A 17,673-nucleotide genomic window follows, 5' to 3' on the forward strand; every position below is an offset into this window, starting at 1 on the left:
GAGACCCCATGATGCAGCAGGGGGAGGGTGTGGAATGAATGACATCCCCCCCGCCCCCCAGTCGAGAAGGAAACCAAATTGCAAGGGACTGACCAAAGCCCCCATCTCCCAGTCCCTGCCCCCCTGTGCTGCGACTGGGGGGAAGAAGGGAGTGAAATCCTGACTAGAGTGAAGTCTGCGAAGAAGGGAGTGGCAGGGGGGAAAGGTTAGTGGTGTTTTAAGATCTGGAAAACAGCTCATGAAGAAGTAACTGAGAGCCCCATTCTTTCCCAGTCCCTGCCCCCCTGTACTGCGAGCAGGGGGAAGAAGGGAGCAAAATCATGACTAAAGTCTGCTAAGGAGGGAGTGGTGGGGGGAAAGTGTTTTAAGATCTGGTTGTGTTTGTTTTAAGATCTGGTCACACTTCCGACTCTGGTTTTCACTGTTCTTTTTAGTGTAGTGTTATAAATTAGATAGTTTTCTCTTCTTCACTCTGTGTTGAGTCTGTTTTGCCCATGTCATTCGATGACAGAATGATCTCTCCCTGTCCTTATTTTGACTCCTGAGCCTCTTAATATATATTTTATCTCCTGTCCAACTAAGAAGGGGAGTAATAGACTGGCTTTGGTGGGTGTCTGGCCTCCAGCCAGGGCTAAACAACCACAATATGTTAAAAGAGTCCCACCCCCTAACTCCCTCCCCGACAAACCTGCTGTGTGGCAGTATACTCTCTCAAACCTGTTCCTAAATTAGATAAACCCCAGTAATTTCCAGTCACTTGGTATGTCATGATCATTACTTCCTGCATTGATCTCAGTTATTTTGTTTCCTTCCTCCTGCCAGCTGTGTCCACCTGTGAACTCTTACTGCTTAGTCTGCAGATTCACAGCAACTGCAGCTTTCTTATTTGCAATGTATGCCTACAGAGCCTGGGGAAAAATAGGTGCAGTCTCCAACTACTACAGCTGTGCAAACAGTAGATGACAGAGGCATAGTTCTTCTAGTGGAATCCCTCCTGATTAGACCTGACATACTATAATCTTCTACATGTTCAAGTTTTATAGCTTTATTTTTCTGGTTATTTTTTTGTGTCCTGAGAGTTTGTAGATTTGCATTGCTCAGGATCACATCAACCTCTCTGTAACTGTGGATGTAACATTTGATGCCTCCTAGTCTGCTAAAAAAATATTATTTTCCTAATAGTTTCCATGCATTTTAGTGGCTGTCTTATTTGATTTCTAAATTCCCTTGGAAATCTTGTCTGAAGAGAAGCTGGTCTTCAAAGCTTGGCCTTGCTTAGCAGTTTGTTCAGACATCTCTGCTGCTGTGTTAATCACTCTGGTAATTTTGATTATCTGGGGGAAAATTGCTCTAAGAAATTTACTTGTAATGATCTTATGCAGGTAAATTGTGCAGGTTCTTTGCAACAAGTATTTCTTAATGATGCTTTCTGTTTTGAGGTCTTCAAACTAACCAATTATCTTCTAGACTATTTCTAGCATAATTTAAAATTCTTATTTTTATATATTTAACTGTTTCATCTTCAAGCATTATTTCACGTTCCTAGTTTTCATTTTCCATTTTATCTCTGTATGTTACACCCCTTTTTACTAGTGTCACTAACATCAGATTTCTGATTGCTGAGGGATTTTTCTTGGATAATCTTGTGTTTCTTGCTAATTAAAACTTCTTATTGCTATTCTGCTTATTTTTTATTTACAGGTGCATTCATTTTTTATTATCTAAGCAGTGGTTTCCATGCCAACTCTCATGCTTTTGTCTTATTTTTACTTCGGGGAAATTTTTCACTAACTGCATCATCTTCTTGAAAGCCTCCTTAAAAAACTGGCAGCTTATACATGGTCTTCTGTTTAGGTTCTTCATGATAAGCGATGGTGACTGGAGGCTGGATGCTGACCCATAGCTCTTGTAGTCCAAAAAGCAACCCAGCAATACCAGTGAAATGCTGTGTTCTGAGAGACAAAGCAGGGTGAAGTCACTGCCCTAATTTAGCAACATTTGAGAGGACAGTTTGATGGGCTCCAATTTCTCAACATCAAACAGGATTGCAGTAACAATCAGTTAGTAAAAATCATCAATGTCTAAAAGATTCCAAATGGCACCAGAGCTGTAAAGTTATATTATTCTTATTAGCTTTCATTATATCTGATCATATTTAATATTGTGCATTCAAGACAACTTTTCTGAATGTCAGACTTGTATGCCTATGTAGTTTATGAACTCTAAAGTATTTGGAAGTTAATAATTGTAACTCACATGGACAATTACATCTTTATACCTGGTCTCTCACCGACATTTAGGAGAGCAGAGATGTCTATTTATAGACAGAAATTTACATATATGTTTATACATACATTTATTCTTGGATATACATACATATGTAAAAATTAACTTAAAACTTTGTATATCTGGAAAGAAGACTAAATGGGAGAAAAGCTCCTGTCAAGTATCTAAGTGGTTTGTTTTTTTTTTTTTTATCAAGATAACATGCAAAAATGAGGACCCACAGTTAGAGACAAAGAGAAATGGAAATAATGAGGTCAAACTCCTCCTATAAATCTGCAGGTCTTTCTGCATAAGCCTGTGGAAAAACAACATGAAAATAACAGGAGAGAAACAAGTAGAGACCTTTAAGTTCTTCTATTATTTAAGCTTATATGACCCTAAGGGTTTTTTTTCCTTTATTTAATTTCAATAGTCAGGTTGTTCTTTTTTTCATGAGCTGAGGCAAGAGGGACATTAGCTTGTGCAGTTAAAAAAAAAAAAAGCAAATAATTCCTGTGTGCACAATCTGAATACAAAGAGCATAAACAGAAAAGCACCTCTGTCATCAGGGACATAAGGACTCAGAAACACACTATAATGCTGAATAAACAGGGCCAGAGGTTTCACATCTAGTCCAGCTCTTTCCAAAAGCTGTTGCTTTTCAAAGATAGAAAAGAAGGCTAATCTGTGGACATCATCACAAGATCTGTCACAGTTAATGAGTTTAAATTAGATTTAAAAACAAGTTGGGTGAACATATTCTTTGCTCTCTATTTTATTATAAATAGCTTATTAAATGATAGAAAACAAGTGGTATTTTTCTTTAAATTTGTAAACACTGTTTCTGAGAATAGCTTTTAGGCCTAGTAAAGATTTTTGGTGTGTAACTTTTGAAAAACCTGAATTTATCATTCACCGTGCATCAGAATTGCTATTAAATAGCTCCAACATGATACAGATACCAGGGTATTGTAGTCCCATTTTCCATCCAGGGTGTGCAGACAAGGCTGAATCTGCTGTAGCGTTCATTTTGCAATGCCAGTTTATACATTCTTGTATTTACTGTGCACATCCCTGAACATCTGAATACAGCCCAAAGATGGATTGAGATGCGATTATCGTATCAGCAATGGTTTGTGCTCTCTTATCTTCTTAAAGGGTTAATTTTGCTGTATAGAGTTTTGTTTGGTAGTGTAACTTGAAAAGTAAGCTTCTGTTTATAAGAGGTCCTTTGAAGAACTGTGTGAGGATAATCCCCATCTATCAGCTTTTGAGTTTATCTGTCTTTGGGGCTCCCTCCTCTTCCTTTGTGGAACATTCAGGCCTAACCATTCCTTATGAAGGAAGAAAATGCCTACTGTTTTCAGTATGACTTTGCATTGACTTGCTTGTTGCGCTTCTTACAGAGGCAGATACTTCAGATTTGTTATGCTTTTAATTGGTAACTGTTTTGTGTGATGGGTATGGTAATAGCGACATTATAGCTTATAGTGTGCAATAAATCAGGTAATTGTAATAAACAATTTGGATTTGATTCTCAGATTCCTCAAATTATGGGATTCCTGGTATCCAGTAAAAGCCTAGCTTGTTTTCAATGTATAAAACAGATCTGTGAAGTAGTTTCTCACTTGATTTTCTGAAATTCTCATTGGATTCTGGAGGGAGTATCTTCGGAATATTATACTGCATATAGACTAGATTTAAAGCTTAAAGGGAAGCCTTAATTAGTTTTAAGCTCCCTCATGACTTTACTGCAGGATTAATGGTCTGAATGCCTCTGTATTTTTTTGATAACTGTTATTTATATCAGCATGGTGCTTACAGAAAGCCACAGGCACAGGTAGAAGGCCATGATAAGAAGTGGCCAGGAACTCCTCCCTCCAGCATGTGCCATCTTGTTATATCCAGTACTTTCACCGGCTTTTTACACACACATCTCTTGCACATTTCTTTCGTCACACTGGTAATTCTCTCCCCACACAATTTTAATTTCCTCCTCCCACCTCAATTTTTCTCTTTTCAAATATTTTGTTTCCTATCCTTCAACCCTCATTGTCTTCTCACCTCAGACAGAAGGAGAGCCAGGTTGCCTCTTCCCTTGGTTCCTTTTCGTAATGTTTTTTTTCTGACTCCCCACAAAAAGAAAGGGATCTACAGGTTTGGTAATTCTTGCCCACTGGAACCAGTAAAGCACAGTCCACTGACAGCTGGAGCAAATGAGTCACCCTGGAGAGGAAGCAAACACTCGTGGTTGATAACAGCGTGGAAGCTATTGCTTTTAGTTTGCACATACATTTTAAACAAACTGCTGTTCACAGTGACCAGGGATTCATATCCCATGGCTGAGCCCCAGACAAGGAATGCAGTCCTCTGTTCCCCAGCACTGAGCAGATTCTAAACCACAAATGATCTTTGGGGGTCTGCAATTTCTGGATGTCTGACATGCAAGTAGTGCTCAGGTCATTTAACTGCTGGCTCCTAGCACACCAGATGTAGCAGTGCAGCCTAAATTTGAATTGTAACACATCACTGATCACTTCTGCACATGAAAAAAAGCCTGCAGCATGCTAGCAGTTACTTTAGATGCAAATAAACAGGAAAGGATCCTAATTGTATTTGGGGCTTCATGTAGGTCCTTTACATTCTGCCCCACCTGAGAGAAAGAGTTACACACAAATCTTTCTAACCCTTCTTTCAATAACCATTTATACACAAACCTAAATTAGCTATACACGTAATGCAGATTTCTACATATAAATTTAGTCCTATCTCCATGCTGTAGTTTTCTGCTGGAGCTGATCACACTCTTCCCCAAGCCTTCCTTAGGAGTCCGCTTTCTGCACAGAGCTCATTGAAACTTCTGCCCAGCACTTTCCAGGAACCACCTGAACTTTTCTTAACTCAGTTTGATCACAACTCAGGACAAACAGCCCCCATGGCTTCACCACCTGCTAAGTATCAGACCTCAAATTAAATCATAACTTCAGAACAACAGAAAAAGTAGTTTTCTGTGAGTTCAGAGTTCAATAGCTTTTATAAATCAACAAAGTCCATCCAAGTCTTGCTTTTATTGCCTGTGATAGAACAGCAGCTATTTCTAGGTTTGCTGAAAACATGCATGAAATAGGCCAGTGAGATTTTATGACACTTTAGTAGAACAATGAAACAGTGTTGGGTTTGTGTGTCTTTTTTTTTTTTAAATGAGTGCAACTGTAATACAATATTTGGTTAAAAAACAAGAAATATTTTAATTGCATTTAATTTCGTTCTCCACCATGTGGATCAATTAGTAATTGAATGCTACAGATGCAAATATGGAGCAATGACATTGAGGTAAATGTCAGTAACAGTTTGCAATGTATTAGGTGGGTTTAACTCTGCCTGATTCCATTAGGAACAATAGGGTGCAAAGCCTTATCCTAAATTCTAATAAATAAATAAATCAAACGCAACTATTTTCATAAAGTCATCTCAAAGCCAGTTGTGGAAACATTGTGTCTATTCACTTTGTTTGGACATGAGGTTTATTTTGTCAGGTAACAGGAGTTACATTATCTGACTGTATCTAAACCCTGCAAGGGTCCTGCAGGAGCTGACCAAGGACTGGTGAGTGCTAGCGCTGATCCTAAATCCTTACACCCCATGTCACTTTGCATTAAGCACCAGGGAGTCCTAGGATTGACTGTAGAGTCACTGCAATCCTAAAAAATGTAATTCAATACTCAAAAAGATAATATGAAGGGCAAATATTTGCTCTTTATTCACTTTATGAATACTGCATACATAGTATAAAATAATCCCCAAACTGCAAATGCTTGTTAATACCAGTCCCTAGTTCTTGGCTCCCTGCTGGAGAATACCAGGAAGGTTTTGTTGTTGTCGTTGTTTTAAAGAATCTGCCAATGTAAGAGGCTGAGTTGCAGATCTTCCTCACTGCCAAATAAAGAAGCCTAGATAAAGATTCTCATGTTATCCCTCATTAAAAAACCCCCATAAAACAACCAACAAAAACACAACCACAAAACCCCCCAAATAAGTGAAAAAGGAACAAATGTCTCTTAACATTCAGTGCTCAGTTCCACAACCAGTTTATATATAGAGCTTCATTCCCAAGACCACATGAATGAGGCTCACAACTGGAGATTTAATGGGAAATACAATTGACTGGCTGCTGTGAAAATGAGAAAACTATTTACTTCGAACAATGAACAAAGCTGAAGTTGTTCTACCAGTTGTGAAGGCAATGCACCATTCGAAGTCTGAATTTACATCCACAGAATCCTTTGAGTTGGGGAACTTTTTGCATGTGTTGCAAGATAACTGGATTTTCCAGATGTTCTTTTAAAATCTAGTACTTATTTAGTAGCTATAGAGTCAAGAATTCAGAAATCTGGGCTTTAAGCTGCTAGTTAAAAGGCAAAAAGGCTCTGTGTTTGAGGTTCTGACTATGGCCACTTTTCCCCTCCGCATTTCAGTTTTCTGGTATATACCTACACCCTCTTGCTTTATTCTTTTTCAGCTCTGCTGCTTTTGAGGCATTTTCTTAACTGTATGACTTAAGTATCTAGGATTCATTTTAATTTTTTAATATAATCATCTAGCTTCATCATTTTTTACGGTGATGCCTTTAAAAATGTGATTCTATAAAATTAATAATAATTAAGAATGCAGGGTTTATTAATTTATCCAAGTATTACATTAGTACTTTTCTTCATCCTATGAACTAAGATTTGTTTATCCTCACTAGGAGCTCTTGGTGCTGTTATGCAGCTGCTGGCATGAATTTAGCTACCGCTTGCCGCACGATGTTCTTGAGACCCACTAACGTGGCAGTTCAGAGGAGACCATACAATACATGACTCTTAGAAGTAACTTACCTGAAGAGGTTATTCTTCTATTCTTATTACATTACTCTGCTGTGCTGTAAAAAGAAACCTATAGAAAATAGAACTGGAGAGTAAGACAAACAGGGAGGTGTTACTACACAGGCACTGGTGATCTTGGCCAGTTGAGACAGGTAAGCTAATGACACATGAGCTACCTCATTCAAATGTGTTGCAGAGAAAATTGTGACATTTATCTGCACCAGGCTATTCTGAAACTTACCTAACCTATGGGATCAGGAAAAAAGATGCAGTCAGGATGGGATATTCAGATTACTGAAAAACAAGTTTGACATTTACAGTATTCAAATTCCATTTGCTTCCATGTTCTAAGCAATTCGGGGAAAATTCTGCTATGAAAAAGAGCGCAAGTAGGTCAGCTCAGCTGATGGTAGAGAAAATGTGAAACTAAACTGTGAGCTGCAGACACTGGTAGCAGTAAATCAAACTGCTATTTTCAAATTAAAGGATGAAGTGGATATAACTTTGTTCATTTCATAGTATTTTTTCTGTACTCTTCATGCTATCTACCTGAGAGCGCAGTATTTTATTATGACTTTTAAGTCCAGCAATTATACATTGTAAAGAAATGTAAACCAAAAGACACAATTACAACCACTCAGAAAGTTGTTTGGTTTAAGGTACAGGGCCCCAATTTCACTCAAAGGAAAGACTAGTTTAATTCTGTGTGTTCTGAGACATTGTGTCCCACTACACCTAAGAAATAAACCCTAATAAATTTAAATAACCAAACATTAGTAGAAGCTAAGCTTATGATAGAGACTAGTTCTCTACTGAAATTGTTAATAAAAAATAAAATTGGTCCACATACAAAGTAACGTAGGTAAAAGTAAGTCTAGCTGTGCAAACACTGTCCTTTCTATTCAGGTCCAGTTGTAGCTGTCCTTTGGAGGTAAATCATAATGTGTTCTCTTGTCCTCTTCAGGTCCATAATCTAATGGCAGACCATAATTATAATCAACTGTTACAACTGGTAATCTTTTACTTTGTTCGATCTCTCTGGTAGTTTCACCTTTAAAAGGTTTTCTTTCATAGTCTACTGAGCTGTCTTCTTGGTGGACAGATGAAGATGGATGCATTGGTCGTGAAGAATATGGTGCAAATCTGTTTTTTCCTCTATTAAATTCATGTGAGGGATGCATCCTCCTATTGTCTTCAGGACAATTTGGTTGATTACTGTAAGGAGAACAAATATGAACAATTAAATCTTTAGAAATAAAACAGCTGATTTATTGTTGGTGGTCACCATTAGATATCAAACTTGTGTAACCTTGAAAGAACAATTCAGACCCTCATTCTTGATTTTATACCCTAAAATTAAAATTGTATGTTGAAAATTGTTTACATTAGGTTTTCAGTTCTAGGGATTAAAATGACAGCTCTTTATAGTAAGAGCTAGAAGATATTTTGTGTCAAGTGTCACTTCTAACTAAAATTCCTTGTTTACTGAGGGTTTCTTTAACCTAGGGGCCATTTTTGTTCCTAAACCCAGGCTTTAATTTTTGTGATAGCCTCAACAGGCAGTAATATACTTTAGATTTGTGTCTCCAAGTTAGTTCTACTGCAACAGAAGAACCACTCTTTTACATACACAAAATACATCTGGAAAGACCTAAAAACGCATATACAATATACACACTTTCTGGTTTGGATTCTCTTTACTCTCGAGTACCTTCCTTACTTTGTAAAATTAGTGGTGTACAAGCCAATTCAGAACAATCATTGTATTTTTAAAACCTTCTCCATCACTGTCATGAATTCATTTAGACTAGAAAGGATCTCGAGAAGTACCTAGGGCCACCTACTCCAATTAGACCTCAAAGGAGGTTTAATTAGATGAGTTTGTGCAGGAGCCATATCTAGCCGAGTTCTGAGCTTCTCAAAGGAGGGGAAGGATGGGGTTTTCACAGCTGCTCTGGGAAACCTGTTTCAGTGTCTGATCAACTTTCACAGCAGAACTCATTAGCTTGTTGTAGAGAGCAGCTGAGTTAAAAATAGCATTTGCAATTTGCTTTTTTGCTTACTAGCAACAGCTCTTCATGTTTTGTAGTACGTTAGCTTGAACTGTACTTGTCATGTCAATGACTTTGTGTCAGGTATTCTTGAACTTTTTCATAATCACACTCAAACTCAATATAGATGGACTACAAATTAGTCACATTATTTGCTCAGTGTTCAGACTCAATGGTTTAAACCATGAAGTTAATTTGGTTTTTTTTTGTTTAGCTGGGAAACTGGAGGAGTAACAGTATAAGGGTCAGGGAACAATATTTAATATCTAATATTTACCTATAACTTCTGTTAAAGTCATCATTATCAGACCCATAATCTCTGTGAAGTGAAGGGGATGAGGAGAAATGAAGCTCTGGTACATTTTCATGGGAAGAAAAAGATTGACTTCTGCAAATAACCAAGAGTTGCATGTTAAGAAAAGTAAAAATGGCTGTAAAGTTTGAAAATTATGTGCTTATTAAGTGAGATAAAAATCTTTTTACTTTTTATTAAAATGTACTTAGTTTTTATTGAACTTTTATCTCAATTGTAACTCTTCAAAATAGTATGCTTCATTGTAATGATATAATGTCCTCTGCTTCAGCTGTATAATGGAGGAGAGTACAGTGAACTTTACTGGCTCAACAAATATCTAAAATACATTTTGAAATATTAAAAATATTTTAAAATATTATGTCAGAATCCAATAGGTTTACTAATAAGTGATATACACACTTAGGAGAATATGATGCAAGTTCAGAAGGAAGGGGATTTCCAATGAATTATTAACTCATGGAATAAACAAATGCAAGTTAAACTTCCTTATAGCATTGTTGTTGGCTTAGGACATAAATGAAAGTTCTTATTGTCTTCTGTCTTGAAGATTGCTTTTAAAATTAAGTTTCTGTACAAAGTGGGACAAAGTTTTGTTTCAGGCTGACTCTAAAAAGGTAAAAAGAACACATAAACTTTAATTTAAAGAAACACAACCTTCTAACTTAAGAAACATTGGCTTTCAAAGCTGCAACACACTAGTTTATAATCAAACCCTTCCATATGTTAAAATAAGAATCAATTTCCGGATTATTTATAGATGATTACTAGATGTAAAATTAATTTATTTAAAAAACTTAATTAAGTTGATCTTAAAATTGCTAGCTTTTACACTTTTATCCTCTAATTCTGGTCTTACAGCTCAAGGATGCTTTACCTGTCTGAACACCATTCATGTGGCAAGTCATCGTGACCTGGATGATCATGAAAAGCTCTTGGTCTTTGTCCATGCCCTTTATTAACATAATCAAAATCTTTTAACTGAGTCTGTTCCTCTAAGTCATCATAAGGCTGATGGTCATGAAAAGGTTTACGCCTTTGTCCAGGACCTTTATTATCATAATCTTTTAGTTGCATTTCTGGTTGTAAGTCATTGTGAGGCCGGAAATCATTAAAAGGTCTCAGTCTCTGCCCACGACCCCTATTAACAAATTCAAAATCTCCTGATTGCATCTGTGGCTGCAAGTCATCACGTGACTGATAGCCATGGAAAGATCTCAGTCTTCGTCCAGGACCTTTGTTGACACGCTCTGTCTCCTTCAACTGCATCCGAGTCTGAAATTCATCATGGGATTGGTGGTCCTGGAATGGCCTTTGTCTCTGGCCACGGCCCCTGCTACCAAAATTGTAATCTTTCAACTGCCTCTCTTCCTGCAAATCACTGTGAGATGGATGGTCAGGAAAAGAGCTCTGTCTCTGTCCATGGCGTCTGTTAAACCCAATGTCCCCCGACTGTGTCTCTGCCTGTAAATCATCATGAAACTGGTGTCCATGAAAAGGTCTCAACCTTTGTCCAGATCCCTTGTTACTGAAGTCTATGTCCTTCAGCTGCATGTCTTCTTGATAATCATCATAACGCTGGTGATTGGGAAAGAGTCTTCTCCTCTGTCCTGGTCCCCTACTGTAGTCCAAATTTCTCATCTGCATTGGTGCTCTTAAATCATCCTGAGTCTGATGGTCATGAAATGGTCTTTGTCTCTGTCCAGGTCCATTATTAATGAAATCAAAATCTCTCATCTGTATCTGTCCTTGCAAATCATTGTGAGAGTGGTTATCATAAATTCTTAATCTTTTCCCAGACCTGTAAAGAAGTTTGTGTCTTAAATAGAACATCATACTTAGAAGTGCTACAAGTCATTAATGAAAACAAGTGCTTTTAACTAAGAATTTATATGAAAGACACTGTGTCAATACTAAAGCTACTAAGAATCCAAACTGTAAGTAAAATTATAAAACTGTTAGTGTCATAGTAGAAGCTATGACATTAATTTATAATTCTGTAGTGCTTGTTAAGCAGGAAAACCCAGTGATTCCAAAAATAATTAAAATTAATTGCAGTTTACTCTTGAATAATATTAAGAACAGGCAAAGTAGAACTTTAGGAAATTACTTAAGGACATTTAGTAACGCACATTCTCTTTGTTTGCCTTATCTTTTCAACGTTTCATAGAATTCTATACATATATTTTGAATAAGTAGACTAGATTTGTAAAATTTTGTTTAGAATATCTATATTTTCAATAAGAACAATTATCTTCTCCATGGTGTGGGGTTTTTTGTTTTAATTCCATGTTTCAGCCTATTACCCCTGAAAATCTTCATCTGGGAACTGCTCTACAGGTCCTTCCATTGCATGTGATGGGGGAGTAACATCTTCATTTGAATCCCATACATCCATTCCAAGGTTACTAAGAAGAATAAAAACATCTCACATAAGCTTCCTTTTTAAAAATATACCATTCAGAGAGGGAAAAATTTTTCAGTTTAGAACGACAGAAATTTTAGTTTGTTAGGTTAAATTTACAGACATTTGTAACTTAACAAATTTTAATGTTGTAAATGTATATGGGGAAGGGTTACAAGGAAAGCAGAAAACACCTAAACTTCACAGGCTTGGAAGAACATCCTAAAGGTTGAGCGTCAAGCACCATACCTATTCAAAAATCTGACACAGGACTAATTTAATCATGCACAGACTATAAAACAAGTAAAGTAGTAAAGCAAAGGGCATTCAATTAAACTAAGAAGATGCAAATTAATCAGGCACTATTTTAAAATCAATTAACTGCTACAAGATATCATTAGCACAAATAATTTAGGAAGATGTAAAGTTTAACTATTCTTAGGTGCATACGATAAGCATAGAATTCTTACACACAATGAACTACTTTGAACAGAGGAGTTGAGAACAATCTTCCACTTTCCCATACTTTTCATTCCTAAAACTGTCAGGGGTTTTTTTGGTTTTGATTTTTTTTTGCTTTAGGTTTCATTTTTTTTTAGTAACTGGTTCTACCATGCTTATAGCAGGCAGTTCATAAAGCTTATGAAGAAATCTGTGCAGTGGCTTCTTAGAGCATATCACGAGACAATACAGACTCAATGCACTTGTTACAGTAGGATAAAACCACACCAATGTTCAATAGTAGCTGTCAAATTAAAATATCTTTTGGACCATATAAATTCAAAATATGAACAAAGGCAATACACTGTACTTTATGTTCTTCATATCAGAAGTATTACAATATATGTGCAGTTCCATATTAAAGGTTTAAGAGCCTTTAAAGGTTTGGTTTATGACTGGAAGTGAAGTTTTAAAAATACCAGTACACATACTGGAAAATCTTAACTATACGGCTAAAAGCTCTTGTTTACCTTCTCATTGGTTGTGTTCTGAGATCTGTGAGATACACAAGACCATCCATGCGATGACCTCTAGCATCACCAAAAGCTAAAGAAAACAAAAAGCCACAAATCTTGATGAAATATAGTCAAACTGAACCACAAAAATGTGAAAGGCAAGTTTCTGTTCACCATGATATGCTTTATTTAAAACAGTTCTAAATTGATATTAAATATTTCAGCAAGCTGACAATTTGTAGCTTTTTTTTTTTTTAAACAACTGAAATAGTAGTGGTAGCAATCTAAGACTGAAAATCCTTCAAAGCAAAAGGGAAAAAATATTTTAAGCAGCTGAAACATACTCCTACTATGCTGTCAATTTGCAAACGCTCAAATCTTGCCTGGAATAGAATCAATAGTATCACAGAGAAAATCTTCTATGGAAGCCAGCACATGATGTAACTCTAAGGACACTAAAAGATAATTGAAGCATTTGGGAATACAATTGTAGTAATTGTGAATTATAACCTGTGTCTTAGTTCAAACTGTATAACTACCTTGAATTGCTGCCTCTGGATCCCAGCCTTCAACATCTATAAGATACCTGAAGAAAAATAGGAAATATTGAGAAAATACTGTCCCAAAGGAATTACAGATTGATTAAAACACTCTTTTTTGAGCAATAATTTGTGTTTTTATAAGTGCTCTTACCTACATATAAGGTAGCCAGTTCTATTAATTCCGTTAGTACAGTGAACGCCGATGAGTTTCTCTATGAAAAAGGAAAAGAGTCTTTAATAACTCAAAAAGTGAAATTACTTTAAAAAATAGTGCAAGACAAAAAAAAAAAACAGAAAGAAAAAGCTGTATTTAAAAAAAAAAAAGAAAGAAAAAGCTGTATTTTTCTAGCAAAGAATTGATAAATAATGCTTGCTATTTACAGAATTATACTGTCACGCCTGTAAAAGAACAGACACACTCAGACTCTGTCTTCTTCATGCTGGATCTCTAGCAGCAGTTGGCTCACTACTTCCAAACCTGTGAAGACTGAGATTAACTCTGCAGAACGTAGGAAAAAAAAAAAGAGAGACGTGGTGACAGGTAAAGTGGTTGGCTTCAGCCAGAACTGCAGTAACAGGAGAATAAAATATGATTTTGAAAGCAAATCTAAACAACTAAATGTAACATTGAGGAACTTAAAGAGGTTCTTGTAAAACAGAAAAAGGAGAAAACAAAACTAATACCCCAGGAGTATGAAATATGTAAGAATTAATTTAACTGGATTAAAAATTTGGATCATTACTAGGACAAACCATAGAGATGAAGAACTTAGGTTAGTGTATAGAGAAGAGCAGCACTCTAATGGGGACCAATAATCTCTAAAGAAATCGCCTTGTTTTCAGAAAAGATATACACGTCAAAGGCTAAAAAGCAGGATAATTTACTATTATTAGGTTCTTTCAAATGAGTTGTGTCCAACAGAAAAGGGAAATACTAATATTGTCATGCAAGGTACTGGTAAAACCTCATCCAGACTATTCCACAGAATTCTAATTACCCTTATTTAATGAAAAAAAAAATCAAATTTGAGTATATATAGAAAGGGCTACTATAATGGTACAGAAGGGTTTATGAGAAAGGGACCTAGGAGGTTTGTCTTTAATCTGCAAAACCAAATCTGAGAAACTGAATAATGGGCATGGAGAACAACAATACTTAAGGGACAAATTGGCATAAGAATAAAAATTTATTAACTAAGAGTTTTAGGCTGGTTTTCAGATGCAAAAATGTCGATCATTAGAATAACAAAACCATGGCAGAGAAAGTACCAGCACTTCTAATTCAGGCTGTCATACTTGAGATTTAGGTCAGAGCTCTTTCACAAAATGGAGTTGACCATCCACAATAAAAACATGCTTGTGCTTTGCAGCAAAAACCTATGCATTTGGGTAGTTAATATATTTACTTTCTCTCATAAAATGCCAAAGTAACCACAGAAAATAGCATGAGAAAGCTTGAAAGAATAGTCCTCTGATATTGGATAGATAAACAGTTAAAATCTGCCTACAAAAAACCATGAGTCAAAAAAGTGAGAAGGTAGAAGCTGAACACAGGCTGTGGCAAAATACACACAAATTTATTTCCACAAAAACTGCCGTACACCATCTCAGCAAGAATTGTACTGTTACATAAACACTAAACCAGCAGCAGATCCACACTGTGGAAACACTGACACTGTGTAATATAATTTTTAAGAACTGCTAGGATATGAGGGCAATAATGGACTCATGAATCAAAAAATTGCTACAGCAGACTAAATGGACTTAAGTTGCTCAGACATATTGGTGCCCAGTGCCATCAGAGAAATCTTGTGCTATTCAGAACATCCATAAAGAGCTGGCAGCTACAACACTAAGCTGATGATAGGCAACTTGGGTCAGACAGATCAAAGTCTTGTTGCAGTTGCTTCTACACATATCTAAAGTATTAGGAAGGTCATTTATGTTACTAGTAATTTTTGAAAAATGCATGCTTCGCATGCAAAAGGGATATTCAGTCCTTGACAAAATGTACATTATGATGATGATAGTAAAGTGGAAAGTCTGAGATCCCTGATGTCTTAAATATCTATTGAAATTAATAAATAACAGTTAGCACTGAAATACAAGTTATTGGTTTTTACAGCATAAGATGCTGATATTTACCATTTCCCACATTTTCCCATAGGAACTTTCTGACCCATTTTTTGAACTGTAGGATAGTAGCGTTATCGGGGACTTCAAGTCCAACAGTATAAAGTTTCTTATACTGCACACTTTTAGGTAAATCCTAGCAACAAGAAGGAAAAAAAAAAGTAAAAATTATTGAAGTCTTGCATCAATGAAAACTCTTAAGCAGTATCTAGCATAACACCAATGTAAAACAGTAACTCAAAACCCTGAGTAGAAATTGAAAAGTCTTGACACAACTCTATAGACATATATTCTCAGAAACTGTAATTTACATTTCCACTTTGAAGACCTGATCTGAAACAAATAAGTTTTCTACAGAAAACATATTTATCCCTGCTAACAAGGCAGCACATTAACTAAGGAGACCAGATTATTGTAATTCCATTCTACAATTGTAATGTAATGTAATTCCATTTTACAATTATCAGCAATATCTGTCCCTACCACCCACTACAGCCCATGCACCTTCAAAGATTAACTTTCAGTGATAACGCTGCTATTTATTCTCCTTTTCAACAGGAGGCTGATTAATCACAGTTGTTTGGACCACACTCCCCCCCCCCAGTTAAATAAATTAAGTAGCTGAAAAAACATACACTTTCTTAGTAGATTCTACAAGAAATCAGTTTAAAAAGGCCCCAGGAATAAAGAAGAATGTAAGAATGTCTTCTGGGCAAAGACTAAGTCTTCTGCACCCTTTCTGTAGTGCCTGGCACTGAAGTCTTTATCCATTACTCTGAGTTACCACAATACAGATAAGCCACAGATGCAACTAGCTGTGAGGAGGAGTTATTCCCTCTGTGATAAAGCATTTAGTTTCTACTGGAGACACACAGTAAGTCTAGACAGCTCACTTGTCTTCCAATTCCAGGTAAGCAAATGCTTAAATTCTTTAAAACAAAGGTTGCAGTAACTAATTTATTTTGTTATTATGCTTACATTACCTTAACTTCATAGTATCGTGTGGTATATGTTAAATCAATAATTAATCCAAGCTCCACATTTAGGGCTTTCATTGCAGCAATTAAGTCTTTTGGTGTAAATTTCTGGGTTGGAGTAAGCCTCTGGTTAATTGCCTACAATGAAAATGGAAAAGACTTTCGTTTTATGTTCTAATAATGTAATATTCGTAATATTCAGCTGTTTTAATTGGGACTAGGAAGTATCTGTATTCAAAAGGAAATTTTTACAGTATCAGAACTATATCCATGTATTATACAGATAAAAAATTAAAAGGAACCAAATAAAACCAAGAATTTATCATATAATCCTATTCAGATGAAAATGCAAGAAAATGTGAGAATTTCCACTTGCACAATGTTAACAAACACTATTAAAATAAGCATTAACGATAGACACAATATCCTGCAAAATGCAGCATGAATATACTGATTTTAAGTAACTAAACATCAGCAAAAAGTAAAACATCCCAATCCCCTTCTTCCCCAAACATACTTTGTCCCGCACAACACAAAATGAACAGTGTTTTACATAAGTTGTGACATAAGAGTTCATTTCTTCTAAAGGTTTTATCTTTCTCCGGACAAATGTTGTGCAGACATTTTTATCCCTGCTTCATCTCTTGGCAGAGTGTACTTGCATGTCACTTAGCACTGGGAAATATTAAATGGAACTAAAATACAGTGACTAAACAAGCTGCGTGTTGGTGGGTAATGAATAATTACTTTCATTTGACAGAAACATGTTATGGAAAAATGTTTACTCACCCTATTGTAGCTGTGTTTTTTGAATGTGTTCTTCACTCTAGGTATGAAAATGGCTCATATACGCAAGACTGGATTCTCTTTGAATAGTGCGCTTGTCCATTGTGAGAGCCTTTTGACATAGGCTCACTCACAACCAATAAAGACAGTGGCAAAAGATGCAGCAGCCTCAACCACCTCTCAGTTCCTTTGTCAACAAGAAATTCAAGCAGACTGAACTCAGAACTAATTGAAAGGAAGGCAGCCACAGACCATATACCTCTCAGAACCACAGATGCTACAGGGTAACTAACCATTCCTTCTTTTGACTGTACAGATTATAATCGAAGATGCTAGCAAGCATTCATCTTCAGTCTGGAAACAGACAGGAAACCAAATTAA

At 36.2% G+C, this 17,673-nt stretch overlaps 1 protein-coding gene across 1 annotated transcript; it reads right to left on the reverse strand.

Annotated features, from left to right (window-relative positions):
• Positions 1–11,767: 11,767 nt before the first annotated feature.
• On the reverse strand, positions 11,768–15,611 carry LOC311192199 (RNA/RNP complex-1-interacting phosphatase-like; the record flags this gene model as incomplete). The annotated part of the gene is made up of 5 exons (XM_084264623.1): positions 11,768–11,902; positions 12,870–12,945; positions 13,394–13,440; positions 13,548–13,608; positions 15,542–15,611. Coding segments are annotated over 5 exons (360 nt in total), but the record flags the coding sequence as incomplete, so codon positions are not given.
• Positions 15,612–17,673: the final 2,062 nt, after the last annotated feature.

The sequence above is a fragment of the Gallinula chloropus genome, assembly GCF_964237585.1.
Source record: "Gallinula chloropus genome assembly, chromosome: 5".
Classification (NCBI taxonomy): domain Eukaryota; kingdom Metazoa; phylum Chordata; class Aves; order Gruiformes; family Rallidae; genus Gallinula; species Gallinula chloropus.